The sequence below is a fragment of the Chionomys nivalis genome, chromosome 1 (assembly GCF_950005125.1).
Source record: "Chionomys nivalis chromosome 1, mChiNiv1.1, whole genome shotgun sequence".
In the NCBI taxonomy this organism is placed as follows: Eukaryota; Metazoa; Chordata; class Mammalia; order Rodentia; family Cricetidae; genus Chionomys; species Chionomys nivalis.
Window position 1 is genome coordinate 73,879,698 of NC_080086.1, and position 14,602 is coordinate 73,894,299.

At 38.7% G+C, this 14,602-nt stretch overlaps 1 protein-coding gene across 4 annotated transcripts in view; it reads left to right on the forward strand.

Moving 5' to 3' along the window:
• Ctnna2 (catenin alpha 2) overlaps positions 1-14,602 on the forward strand; it is a 1,144,480-nt gene that overhangs the window by 856,519 nt on the left and 273,359 nt on the right. For all 4 annotated transcript variants that reach the window (XM_057766952.1, XM_057766959.1, XM_057766967.1 and 1 more), the window contains one exon: positions 13,703-13,783. In XM_057766952.1, coding sequence (XP_057622935.1) covers positions 13,703-13,783 — 81 coding nt within the window. The remainder of the gene's footprint in view (positions 1-13,702; positions 13,784-14,602) is intronic.

Consider the following 14,602-nt stretch of genomic DNA (forward strand, 5'->3'; position numbering starts at 1 on the left):
GTATACATATCTGTGTTTTTTTTAAAAAAAAATATTGCATTTTTAATTTTGTGTGTGCGTGTGTGTGTGTCAAAATCAAGACAAGTCAAAGTGGGACCTTTTCCATTGGTCAGGCAGAGTGGCTGCAATTTTCATGAAGATATGACTGGGGTCCCATAAACATTCAGAAAATATGCGCACGCGCACACATACACAGGCATGTACTCACGCATTCACATGCGGGCAGTTCCTAAAGAGTCCAGAAGAGGGTGTTGGATTCCCCCTGGAGCTGAAAGTATAGGCAATTGTCAGCTGGGAAATCAAATCAAAACCTCTGTAAAAGCAATTTTAATCTTAACCGCCAGGCCATATCTCCAGCCCCTTAACAGACATTTCTTGAAATTCGTGCAGCCCCAGAAATTTTCAGTTAGATTTCAGCAGAAGAAGGAAAGACCTCAGTGTCTGCCTGGATGCAATGTGCGTTCTCACATCTCTCCCTTAATAGACACAGTGTACGCTACGGAGAGCAAAGTGTAATTTTAAGAACCTTGTAATTCTTTACAAATTAACACAGCAGATGGTGTTTATGGGAGCCACATAGTGAGAAATATTTGGGACGATGTGAGACATGTGTTCCAGGGTGCTTAGTTTAGTTTTGAACTGTCATGCTGAAAAAAAAAATGCACTTTGCCTCATAAAGTTTTCATTGGTTCCAAGAGAGGAAGAAATGACCCAAGAGATGGTTCTATCACAATTCAGACTCCAAACATTCTCACCGAGACCTTGACTCACTGGTATTTTCTCAAAGCTCTGTGGCGACTCCTAATCAAGGGGTGATGGTCTGCTATGATGGTGCAGGAGCTGGGAAGCAACCAGGACTTTGTGCCTGACTTTTGAATAGCCTTAGGACATTGCAGAAGTGCTTCAGCGCATAGCAGCTCTAGGTGGAGACTTGCAAGTTTGTAAATAGTTGCAATGTATATTTAATTGTTTTAGCTTTCCATCGTGTAACTAAAAAGAAAGGATTGCTCTGTTCTTTCATAGTGGTATTATGTGACTCATAACTTAGACCTAGCACAGTCCCATTTCAATCAGCAATGGCCATTTGGAGGGGAAGGAAGATGGGAAGAAGGCTTTGAAATAGGTAAAGACAGGGTCAGAAAGAACAGGAGGACATGAGACTAACCAGTTCTTTGCAAAGGAAAGTCAAGTCAGAGTGGGACCACTCTCACTGGTCAGGCAGAAGTGATTGTATTCCTGGTATTTTCATGGAGATGCGCTTGGGGTCCCATGGACATTCAGAAATACCTGACATCCTATACTTTGTATGTCTTCTATCCACAGTCACCCAAAAGGAACACTTTTCTTTATTGGAAGCCACAGATATTCCTCAGAGAATCTTACATTTTTGTCTTATTCAGGAATCTTAAAAGCAGCATTGCATCAAAGCAGTTTTCATTTGATACTCAATGTCTTCATGCTTACCTATTTCCACCTCTTACTATTTTGATGAACGTCATTCACTTGTTGTCTGTGTCCCTTGAATGGTATGCACATCTCAATCCTATGTAGGCACACAATACTTTGTTTATCAGGAATTTCCATCTTCTTGCTAGAAATTTTGAGCATGGAAGGAAGAGAATGAGTACAGAGAGTGGGAGGTAGAAACAGGATTATGCTACTATTGGAGGAGACACAGTCCTTAATTACACTTCTGATGGGAGTAACCAATCTCCCTAACACCAAGGCCATATCATGTAGTCATGTGTAATGGTTAGGATATTGATTAAGTGGCTTATATTTATTACATACTCAAGCATGCATATCCACATATCATCCTAATTTTCGAGGCATCTACCTGGCTAAGATTCTGTGTCAAAGCTTCAGAGTTCAAGCAAATGCCAGTGGATGTTTTCCTGTCATTGAACTCTCATGCCTCTTCTTAGTAGAAGTGGGCATTTCATGACAAGTTTTTGCACAGTACAGAATTTTTTTATGTTATTATTTTTGCTTTACAATTTCATATATGTATATATTTTCTGGGTTTGGGAAAATATAAGGCCCTATTACCCTATCTTATCTACCTTTTTTTCCTAACTGGAACCATTCACCATTCTTTTCAACAACTCTCCTACCACCTTCTTCTTCTTCTTCTTCTTCTTCTTCTTCTTCTTCTTCTTCTTCTTCTTCTTCTTCTTCTTCTTCTTCTTCTTCTTCTTCTTCCTCCTCCTCCTCCTCCTCCTCCTCCTCCTCCTCCTCCTCCTCCTCCTCCTCCTCCTCCTCCTCCTTCTTCTTTCTTCTTCTTCTTTTTCTGCTCCTCCCCCTCCTCCTCTTCCTTCTTTTTCTTTTGAGTTACTGGCTCTCAGTGAGGATTGAATGATTGGTATTTCTTCCATGCATGATGAAATTGTGAAGGGATCTCATGCTGATGTTGTGCAGGCTTCCACAGCTGCACTGAACTATGTCATACTTTCTTTAGCTGTCAACCTCATCCACTCCTATATTCTTCCCACTCACTCTTCTTCAGTGTTCACTGAATCTTTGTAGAGGGAAAATAGATGTTCTGTTTAAGGCCAAGAACTTCATAGTCACTTATTCTTTATGTTTTCACCAGTTGTTAATGTCTCTATTGACCATTGGCCACTGAAAAAGGGGTCTCTGATGAAGGCTGAGAGCAGCACTAGTCAATGATGCTAAACCTAATGTTTAGAAGGCAGATTGACACCATATTCACTTAGCAAAACAACCTTAGTAGGTTCTCCTCTAAAATCTGTGAACTCCTCAACAATGGTTTCTTCATGAGGTTTACAATTCTAGATAAAGATTCTTCCCTTTTGAAAGAGTTCTCAATTAGAAAGATACAATATATGATCTTTCTGATATAGCTACATGTTTTATATATCATGAAATCTGAAATTCAGTGAACAATGCTGGAATTCTTCACAATGTATAGTTACTTACATTGAAAATCATTGTAAACACAAACTAAGTAGTAGAAGTAACCATAAATATGCAGAGGAAGCTGATTGTCTGTGAATTGAGAGGGCAGGATAGGGTGATGGAGGGGTTATGATGTGAATTAGCTCCTGATATTTGTAAATGTCAGGAAAGTCAAGGTTGAGGTCTCTACACAAGCCTAGCATCCATAAATCAATCCTGAATATTTTTAATTTTCCTATGAACTCTCATCAGTGTGGATCTAGTTATCGGTATATGTATGCATGTATGTATGTATGTATGTAGAAAATGTCAAGCTCCAGTGATCTTTAAGATGTTGATGTCTTCAAATATGTCTTAGTGGCTTGGTGGAAATGCTCTTAAAGTAAAATAAACGTTTAAATTTCATTCACCTGTTAATCATTTATTCTGTGTGTGTGTGAGAGAGAGAGAGACGGGGGTGGAGGGAAGGAGAGAGGAGGAAGGGAGGGAAGGAGGGAGGGAGAGAGAGAGAGAGAGAGAGAGAGAGAGAGAGAGAGAGAGAGAGCATACAAATACATGATCACATAGCAAATCAATATGAGTTTGTACTTGGCCTTAAATGCTTTCATTTTATTTTATTTATTTATTTATTTATTTATTTATTTATTTATTTATTTGGTTTTTCGAGACAGGGTTTCTCTGTGGTTTTGGAGCCTGTCCTGGAACTAGCTCTTGTAGACCAGGCTGGTCTCGAACTCACAGGGATCTGCCTGCCTCTCCCTCCCGAGTGCTGGGATTAAAGGCGTGCACCACCACCGCCCGGCAAATGCTTTCATTTGAGCTGTAAAGATGAAATGGCTTCTTTTAGCAGTTTGCTTCGTTCGCTCTCCTACAGGCATAGAAAGGATATATAGTTAATTAAGCCAGGCTTTTAGTAATCACCAAAGTTTGGGAGTGACCCAGTGAAAAATATCTTTTATGCAGAGTTGCCTGGCAATTTATCAGTGATGATGACACCTGTGTTGATAAAATAAATCAAGGAGCATAAATTGAGACACAGCACAGGTGTGAATCATATACTTCCTGTGGTTCTAAGCAGCAACTTGTGAAGTAGTGAAATTTATTTTTAGGATTCCCTCCTTTCCAAAACACCCATTAGTGCCTTTCCTACCCATTTCCTAGCCCCAGGTGCCTGGTGGTGCCATCCATCTTTCTATCTATACTAGAGTATTTCCTAAGTACTTCTGATGAGTTTCCTGCTGACTCCTTGGGGGAGAATCCCATGCATTCTTGACCTATAAAAAGCATGTCTTCTCTTCAGCAATTACATAAAAACGTGGCAAATGATATTTGATAGAATATTAGTTTCTCCATTATTTGACACAGTATGTAATTGAAGAATGGACTCCAAGGAGAAGACAATGTCTGTGGGCTGCATGGATGTAGGAAGACTTGTGGAAAGGAGCTATGGAGTTCTTCTCAGCTTCCCTCTCAGCCACATGTCTCTCTGTGGTGCCTGTCTCTGACATTTCACAGTCAGCTTCAGGGTTGCTTGCTACCCATTCCTTTATCTTAGCATAAAATTTCCTCCTTCTTAATGGTTCCACCTTCAGTATACAAACCTTTGGTTCAGTCTCACAGGTTGGGATGCTACAAGTTCATCTTTTAGTCAGGAATCCTTGGTTGACATTCAGAAAGAAAATCTAGAGTTCTGTTAGTTAAAGATCATGTATACTGTGATGGAAGGATGGAAACAGTGGCAGGCATTTCCTGTGCACATCATCTGATTTGTGTATGGGCCGATACTGCAATACAGATGTTGTAAGCTTCAACTTTACCATGTGGTGAAAGTGAGGACATTGAGTACAAATTGTACTTCGAAGTTTTCATTTGGTTCTTATAGAGGTTGTTTGTACTTGGTTTGGCATTCTTCCCATGCTGAGCAATGGTGACAAGCCACAGTTCCCTGTCATGTGATCATAACAATACTCCTTTGTGCACTCTAAGTTAAAACAATCAGTATGTTAAATGTGTTGTTTATTTATAATGCCTTTAAGTTATAGTGAATTTATAGAATTATCTGTACTAAAAACCAGAACCTCAAAGTGTCTATTATAAGTTTCTTTGATATCCTTACATTATATATTTATGGTTCTTTAGGCATTGACAAGATCTAGCAGAAAAGGTCAGAAGACACATCACTGTTTCTCCTCCCACTTTTATTCCTACCTCTCCCCTCCACCACTCCAGCATTCAGGAAAGCTGAGCAGTGGGTGGTGTGGTCAGAAGATGAATTTGCTTTGTGGCCTCTTCTTGCCTTTCACCCTTTCTAAGGAGATACTGCGTCTTTCTTTTTCAAGACAAATGTTCTTAACCAGTGAAAAGGAAATATTTAGAAAGGTCCACATGCTCACACAATGATTTATATACTGCATAAAGGTATTATAAAATGCTCAAGGTTCTATAAATAATGGGGCTATTTGTAATAACGATGGGATTTCTATATGTGGGGTTTGAGGGTAGGCGGGCAACCTTCCCAGTATGATAGGGTGACTTCTGGATCAATAGATAATTTTTTCCTTCTCCCTCCTGTTGTCTAAATCATAGGTTTAAATGACAGCAGAATGTGTCACAGGTAGAGTTCAGGGTACATTATTGCTTTCTGCCATTCCAATGATTTGGAATTTTCAAATGACAACACTTTGAAGACTGAGCATTTGATTAGCCCCTAGCAATCCACTCTCGAAGAGTCACAGCTGTACAGTATTTTGAATATCCTGCACATTCAGTTCAGCTTTCAGGATCATCTGTGGGAAAGGAAGTGGGTTCTATACATATGTGTTCCTATGGTCATGTTTGGCATATTTATATCGTGTCCTCAAATATGGCCATGTGGGTCTGTGGCTCTGATGGGCATCCTGCTTAGTAGAGCTGTGCTCACAGGACTTCCGTGAATCACCTCCTTTCGTTTCATTCATTCTGTATCCATCCCTTCCCACTGAGTACTACCTGTGTGCAGTGAACTGTTTTAGGTGTGAAGAGGGAATGGAATGAGGATACCCTGAAAGAATTACTAATTTTTAGAGATTTGAAAGCTGAGATTTCTTAACATTGTGCTGCATAGATCATGAAGTTAGCATCAGTTCTGTGTCATTTACTGTGTCAATATGTATCTATTATACACATCCTCAGGAGTTTCAAGAGTGACGTGTATCATCCATCTAATCTATTCACAGAGAAGGTTAACAGCAATAACAACAATAATTATTATTTTATAAGCAGGGACTCGGGATTGCTTTCAGAGTTGACCTATAACTGAGGATGACCTTGAACTTATAATTACCTCCCCTCTCACTCTTGAGTACTAGGATGACAGGCATGCATCAGGGTGCATGGTTTATGCAGTGTTGGGGACCCAACACAGGGAGTTGTGCATGGCAGACCAGGACCCTAGCCAAGTATACTATGTCATCAACCTGAGATAAAAGCATGGTCCAGAGTCAAGGGACCTTTATTTTGTAAAAAGAAAAAAGGTAGTATAATAAAAGATCATTGAAATAAAATATTGTATTTTACCTGAAGCCTAAGTGTTAAGTCCTAAAATCTAGTGAGTGGCACAGTTCTTCTGGTTAGAATGAAACTGGTTCTGAAAGTCTGCTCCTCAGTATCTGATGCCTTGACAAATTGGACTGAATCTGAGGGAATGAAGACTCATCTTCTGAAAAACCAAATCCGGAAATGTATTCTCTTTGCTCTCATCAATTCATGCAACAGATCTACCCTGGACGTGTTTGTAAAATAACATTCTAAGTCTAAAACAAATAGAGTTCTATAAACAAGCACTTCCCTAACACAGCAGATGGCCATTAGGAAAGGTGCCCACAGCAGTGTGGGAGAGTACTTAGAGTGTTGTCTTCTTTTAATAATGACACTTACAAAAGATAAGAAAGGTAGACTGGTGAGTTGGTTCAGTGGGTAGAGCACTTACCATGCAAGCATGAAAGCCAGAGTTTGAATCCTGAACACCCATAAAAATGTTAGGTGGATATAACAGTCCAACTTGTAATCCTAACACTTGAGAGGCAGAGATGGAATCCATAGGGTAAGCTTGCTAGCCCAACTAACCACACTGGCAAGCTGTGTGTTCAGTGAAAGAAGACACCTAATGACAACCTCTGACCTCCACACGTGTACACATATACTCATATACATGTGCATACACATGCACCTGCAAATATGCTGACACACAAACACACATACCAATGTACTACATACACTTAGTGGATATGTGTCTATGATAACGAGAAGTGGGAATAGGTCTAAGAATATAGTACAAAAATGTAAATGGATAAACACCTCAAACTCATGTTTTATTAATAGCCTTTAAAGGAAACACATGAAATTTTATAATCACAGAGTTTATTTATTTTGAAGCAGCCCAAACTGGTGGCAAACTCAGTATGTAGCCGACTATGATCTTGATCTTCTCATTTCTTCCACCTCCCATGTAATGAGATTACAGCCATATACTACTCTGCCTGAACTCTAGTTTCTAAACTGATTCTCTTGTTTATTTATTTATATTTATTCACTTACTGTCTGGTATACACACCTAATTCCTCCAAATATTCCTAAACTGTTAAAAATGTTTTATTGTTTTAAGTACAATGACATCATGATTGATCGTCCAGTTAATCTATCATGAAGACAAAGCATATGTTATTCTGTATATTATATCTACAAGACAACAGACATTAAAAGCAAGTAAGGTGCATCAATAATTTAAGATCACAGGCTACTCATAGTTGGCCTACATTAGCAGACCAGCCTTTCAACCTCCGAGTGAATGGTGATCATGACACAGGGCAGCATGACAAAAGAGTTTGCCACTCTCTCTGTAGCTAGTTTATTTGAGGATTGAATCTAGAACCTTGTGCAGAGTAGGCAAGGGCCCCACTGAGCCATGGCCCCAACCGTCATTTTGATTTTTAAAAAAAGTTTTATTAACTTCTTCTATATAAATGGGTGTATTGCTTGCATGTATGTTTGTAAACTATGTATGTCAAGTAACCTTGGAGGCTAGAAGAGGCCATTGAATCCCTTGGGACTGAAGTTGAAGACAGTTTTTAGCTTCCAGGTAGGTACTGGAAGTTGAAACGGGGACCTCTGCAAGAAAAGACAATGCTCTTGACTGCTGAGTCATCTCTAGAGTCCCTACTATTTATTTTGAGACAGTGTCACAATTATCCAGACTGGCCATAAACTCACAATTAAACTATAATTGTCCTTACCAGTTTTCCTTCTGTTATAGTTATTCTTAACAGTCAAATTAACACAATCTTGAATCACCTGACAGAGAGTCCCAATGAGGAATCGATTGTCCAAGTTAGCTTGGCCTGTGGTTATGTCTGTGGGAGGTCATCTAGATTCTAGATAATCTTAATTGATATGGAAAGACCCACCTGCATGAGGGTAGCACCATTTTCTCATACTAGACTCTAGATGAAGGAAAAGGAAAGCAAGAAGAACATTAGTGAGAATGCTTCCATGTTCATCTCTGCCTGCTCTTAACTGTGAATGTGCTAAGATTAGGTAAAACAAGTTCCTGTGGCCTTCAAGTCCCCACAACAATGGACTGTCACCTGGAATTGTGAACTAAAATAAACTCTTTCTCCTTTAAGTTACCTTTTGTCAAGGCATTTTATCAAAACAAGACAAAGACAACTAAGAATACCCCTTCCTAAGCATTTGGGACCACAGGCATATACCTTCAGAACTGGCTTGAAGTTCTCATGTGCTGTGCAGATCTGAGTATTGAGAGACAATGAGTGTCTACATGCAAACTTTATTTCAAGACACCCAAGGTTACAAAGGGCCAGTTAGTTTACTCTCTTGGTCAGTGGCTCAGATTTCCTAAACTCAGTGCTTTGTTATAAAATTCATAGCTTTTGGGTCTGGGGAGATTTATCAGCAGTCAAGAGAATTTACAACTCCTGCAGGGGACCTGAATTTGGCTCTCAACACCAGAGAACCTCCTAAGTATGGGATATGTTAATTGGCACATAACCAAAAATAGGTTAGCTATTTTCTCTTAGAATTTTATTTTATGCAGTCCATGCCACCATCATGTCTGGATTGCTTTCAGTTAAAGACTTGATGGCTAAAGAAACCAGAAGTTGGAAATATTAAACGAGCACAGTCTTGACAAGAGTGATGTGGAATACTGATGTCAACGGACTTCTCCAGGTTTGCAGGTTAAAACACAGTCAGTCATGTTAACGCTGGAAGGAAGCTCTCTTGAAAATAATCCTGGTTGATAGTCAAAGTCATTCCTTCTTTCCATGCAATAAAGACTGGCTCTTTCTATTCACTGTCCTTTCAGAGCCTGTCTTGTTGTGTTTCTCTTCCTGCCACTCAAAATGCTGCTCCTCTTTCTATTCCACCCTAACTCAGAGCTGATGGTCTAGCTAATGTCCTCTAACCCTCTCTTATGTTTGGGGACTTCGTAGGGCTTCTACTTGCCGTCTCAAGGAACTCTCCCCTATCACTGGTCTCATGTTCTAGTCAACTCATTTGTATGGAAGACCTTCTGAGAAGAGGGAACCTTAACTCTCCCTGTTACTGTTCCTCCCACAGCGATCCTGTCTGACAAATTTGTGCTTGACATTCAGGTTATTGATGCCACACGGGGAACACATGTTGCCTTCTGCTTACAGAAAGGAACAGCCAAGTCTCCCACGTGTGTCTGTAACAACCTCAGGCACACTTAAGTACTGATGTTACCTCTGGGTGTAGAGGTACCACATTCAGCATGTAAAATCACAGAACACCAAGTCAAGCCAGGGTTTTAGATAATATTTTTTTCTTTTTAGTTTTTTTTAATTATGAAAACATACTTCTTTTGCTGTTCTTGTTAAGAGAAGGTTTTTCCCAGGATAGCCTTGAACTTGTTATATAGCTGAGGATTATCTTGAATTTTTGCTCTTCCTGCCCTGCCTCTTACATATGGGATTGTAGGTAAGTGCCTTAGCACCCACGCTATTGGTTTATGCATTGTTACAAATGGATCCTGGGGTCTATATCTGCTAGACAAGTATTTTACCCACTGAGCAACATTTTTAATATTTCTCTATAGTTTTTTTCATTTTTTCCCCACTGGAAGTCACTTTATTGCTATGTTCATTTAGCATAGCAGTACTAGTAGGGTTTCATCTGGGGTCCATGACATATATCTTCCCTCAGGTTTTTGGCCTCATTGACAATTTCAGAGATCGATTCCATCTCATGAAAGGTTTTAAATCCAATCAAAAGTGATTGATTACTTCTGTGATATTCGTGCCACTATCACCCTAGTGGGTATGTCTTGCAGACAGCTTGCTGTTTCCTTAGTTTTTAAAGTAGGAAATATCTGACACAGGTCTTGCTCCAATGGCCCTATCCCAAATCATGCCTTGTCAAATTTCATATTATCGAATGTGGGGTTTGCTTCAATGGTCCTGTTCTAAACTATGCCTTGTTAGATTTGTCTTAATTTAAATTTTGTATCTATTTTGCTCTGCTGGCTTCTTTTTCTGCTGTCATTTTGCTGTTTTAAAGGGTGCATTAAGCTATTTATCTTAATTAGTGAGTTCTTTCATGCCCTTTTAAGTCTTGGAACCATAGGCCAGCCCTTCAATTCCTGACCCTAGTTTCATGACTTGTCTCCATTGTCATTTTTCTCACTGATGAAAAGAGGATACAGATGTGTTACTAACAGAATAAGGAGATCCCAGTATCTGGCACTTACTCATAGTTACTTATTATTTCATGTAGTCAAGACATTCTAATTCATTTTATTTTTAAAGCTATTATATTTATATGGTTTTTGAGGTGTGTTGGTGATTGTGATAGTAGTGGTGGTGGTGTGTGCTTGTGTGTGTGTGTGTGGAGTGTGTGTATGTTCATGAATGTGGACATTGGTGTACCATAGTGAGTTTTTGGAGGCCAGAGGACAATCTAAGGTTTTGATCCTTGCTGTCCCCTTTGTCTATTGTTTTTTTAATTCCGACTGAATATGTCAGATTAACTAACCTGTGTCCTTACAGGAATTCTCCTGTCTTTACTTTAAATCTCACCACAGAGGCTCTGGGATTACAGATGTGTGCTGCCACATCTAGCATCATTTTGGTTCTAGGAATTTTAACTATCTTGTCATGCTTGCCAGCCAAGGACTCTACCTATGGAGCCATCTATCCCCCATCTCTCTGTCCTTGCCCATCTTTTGACAGTTATTCTGTTGTTCTAGCCACAATGTAAACCTAACCCATAACTTCTATTTATTTGTTTGGTTATTTATTTTTGAGACAGGGTCTCAATGTGTAGAACAGGCTGGCTTGGATTTCACAGAAATCTGCTTGCGTCTGTCTATCAAGTGCTGGGATTAATCATGTGTGCCACCACACACAGCAAGTTTTACTTTCTGAGTGAGATTTTACTATTTTAATAAATGGGGATGAAATGGAAAGTATTTGACTCTCAGAAAGACAGTAGCGGTTCTCACCTCCCCCAAAGAACTCTGTATTTTTATGGCAAACATCCTATTTGCACACTAATCAAATAGGAAGAGTAGCCACTGGCTGTTGAACTAGTGTTCAACTGAGCATTGGAAGGCTGGATGCTGGCTGTACTCTTGCTCATTATGATCACATTCCTGTTTTTCAGAAAGATCACACCATCTCATTCTAATTCTTCATATGCTTTTGTTTTCTTGGAGCTATTTTTGGGCTGATATTTCAAAGTTGTAAAATGTTAGCCTCTTTATTTCTAGCTCTTCCTACGAACCACCTCAATGTGTACATCTGAAAGAATCAGTGTGTGAGCTTAGAGAGTGGGGAAAGAAGGGTTTGTAGAGTTCTAGACAACTAAAAATATGCACACATATGCCCCAAGTTTTGACTTTTCAATGAAAATCATGTAAGGCTATGCCTCACATATTTGTTTAGAAAAACTGGCTTAACCAAGCAAGCTGCAGAAGAAAAGTGGCCGCTTTCAGTTCTGATGATTTTGTGTCTGTACGGGCTACCTATATCTCGGTATTGTTTTTCTTTTTCTTTTTGTTGTTGTTGCTGTTGTTTTGTTTTGGATTTTGTCTTTTTCATGAAAAGAGACCCTTATATGCCTGATACATGGTCATTTCTTTCCTCCAAGCAGACCATCTGTTAAGTAGGATGTTGTCACCTGGGATCTTACTCATTTTATACTCAGCTATGGAGCTTTGTGAGATTCTGTACAGATGGAGTGTGGAGCAAGAGATGACTTGCCCCTAGGAATACAAACAAATAAATAAATAACTTCTAGGGTGTTACACTAACGTTTCGGTGATTTAATAGCTTTCACACATTTCTTTGAAAATGTTCGCCTCTTGTGTAGAAGATGGTGCCTGCAGTGTTCATAGAACTTTGAATCCATGGGAATCTTGTCACTGTAAAAACAAAGCAAAACAAAACAGTAGAGGGCTGACAAGATGGCCCCACAGGTAGAGGTGCTTGCTGTCAAGTCTCATGACCTGAGTTTGATTCCTAAAACCCACAATGTAGGAAAACCAATTTCTTCTTGTCTTCTGACCTACACATGGCAGCAATGAAACCCTAGCCACCCCCAACTCCACACACACACACACACACACACACACACACACACAAAATGAAATAAACTTTAAAAATTCAAATTTAATTTTATTAAAAAAATCTTTGTTTGATTTTCCTTGTTTTTCTATAGCCATCAGGGAAATGAAAAAAATTAACACAAAACTTGTAAAAATTTAAGTGAATAGTTTATTGAAGTGTTGTTTGTTCTCTATTATTTTTGCTTCTATAACTATATGTTGGAGACATAAGGAAAGATTTGCTCATGATCACAACCTGTGAGCTCCTTATGGTTATGTTTTGCACCTCCCCTGCTTTGTAGAACAGAGATTAGAAGTTTTTAATTTTCTAGAAAGGTAGATTTCCCAATCTTCTTTCAAAACTTGCAATGTGGTCTTTGAAATATTGACATAATATTTTCAATTTTGACAAAGGAGAATTTGTTTTAAGCTTTTCTTTTGTTTATTGTGGTATGCATGCATATATGCATTCTTGTATACATATGCATGTGTATGTGTATAGGTATGTTGCACATCTGTGTGTTGGGAGTTTTGCTCTATCATTTTCCAGTTTAATAATTCAGGCAGAGTCTCTCACTTGAACCCAAAACTCAATGATACCCTAGTCCCACTAGTCAGTGTCTTCCAGGGAATTCCCAGTCTCTGCTTTTAGAGTGCTGGAATTACAGCTCGGTTGCTGTACTGACCTGCCATTTATGTGGCAGGGATACAGCTCTGGTTCTTAGGCTGTACCACATCAAGTAGTTCATCCACTGAGTCTTCTCCTAGGCCCTGTGAATTCTTCTTAAGAAACACTTCTATTTTATAAGCATGTTTACATAATAAAAATCCCAATATATTTGTCTTTGAGATCAAAAGCAAGACACTTTTTTTATTATGTAATTTATCCATAAATGGCAGGAGAGGAAGAAAATGGATTTGAAGAGAGTTGAATATGGATATAACTATCCTGAGAACCTATTGACTTTTTATTTTAATTTCTGTTTCAGAAAAATAACTTTAGTCACCCAGCCATTTTCATCGTATACTTAAACAAATATTTTGGTTTGCTTTAAATTGGTTGGATTTTGCAACTTACATATTTTCCTGAATTGTCTTAAGCATTTAATGTCCTTGACACTTAATTTTATAAACCAGAAGTGATTTTTCTCTTTTTAACAGACTGGAAGGAAAGAAAAAGGAGATCCTCTCAACATTGCAATTGACAAGATGACCAAGAAAACAAGAGATCTGAGGAGACAGGTATGGTTTTCTATTTTTGCCACAAGAACTTTGTGATGATTTTTTCAGAATGCTGCTTTCCAGGGTAGCATTTTAGAGCTTACTAATTCAGAAGCCTGTTTGTTATCTCATCTAGATAAACATAGACAGAAATCTATTAACAGTTAGAAAACTGCTGAGCCAAGAGATGAGCTGACTGCAAGACTCATGGTGTTAACAGCCTGAGAGGTAGCCTCTCACTGAGGAGACAGGATCTTCTCAGGTGGGAACTTGAATTCTTCTCTGTGTACATTTGGTTTTTAGTTTTGGAATCAAGATATGCCAGGAAACCTTCATTGATCTATGAGAGTTTTTACAAAATGTCCAAGGCATTGAATAATGTACTAGGTTGCTAATTTTAATAAGAAATAAAACCCTTAATACAGTGGGTTCATTAAGGTCTAAGACCCAATGTATTCCATTGTAGATATAGTTAGGATGTTTATCAGATTAGTTTTGGGGAAACCCAGAACCAAAATAGGAGTTTGTGGCATGAACTAAATGGCCATTGATATCATTAATTTGGTGACTCCAATTTTTCACCCAGGGAAGATCATATCTGGGGGATGGATTTCTCACAACAAATGTTTTATGAACATTTCCCAGTGTTGACTTTGAAGTTTTGCTTGTTTTTAATAATGTAAATGATTTCTAATGATTAAACGGTATATTTAATACATAGGATTTTATTATTACTAGGTGTTTTCTGAGAATTTGTTTGTTTTTGTCTTTAATGAAAGAACACATTTAAGGCAATGGTTCTCAACCTTCCTAATGCTGCGATCTTATAGTGCAGCTCCT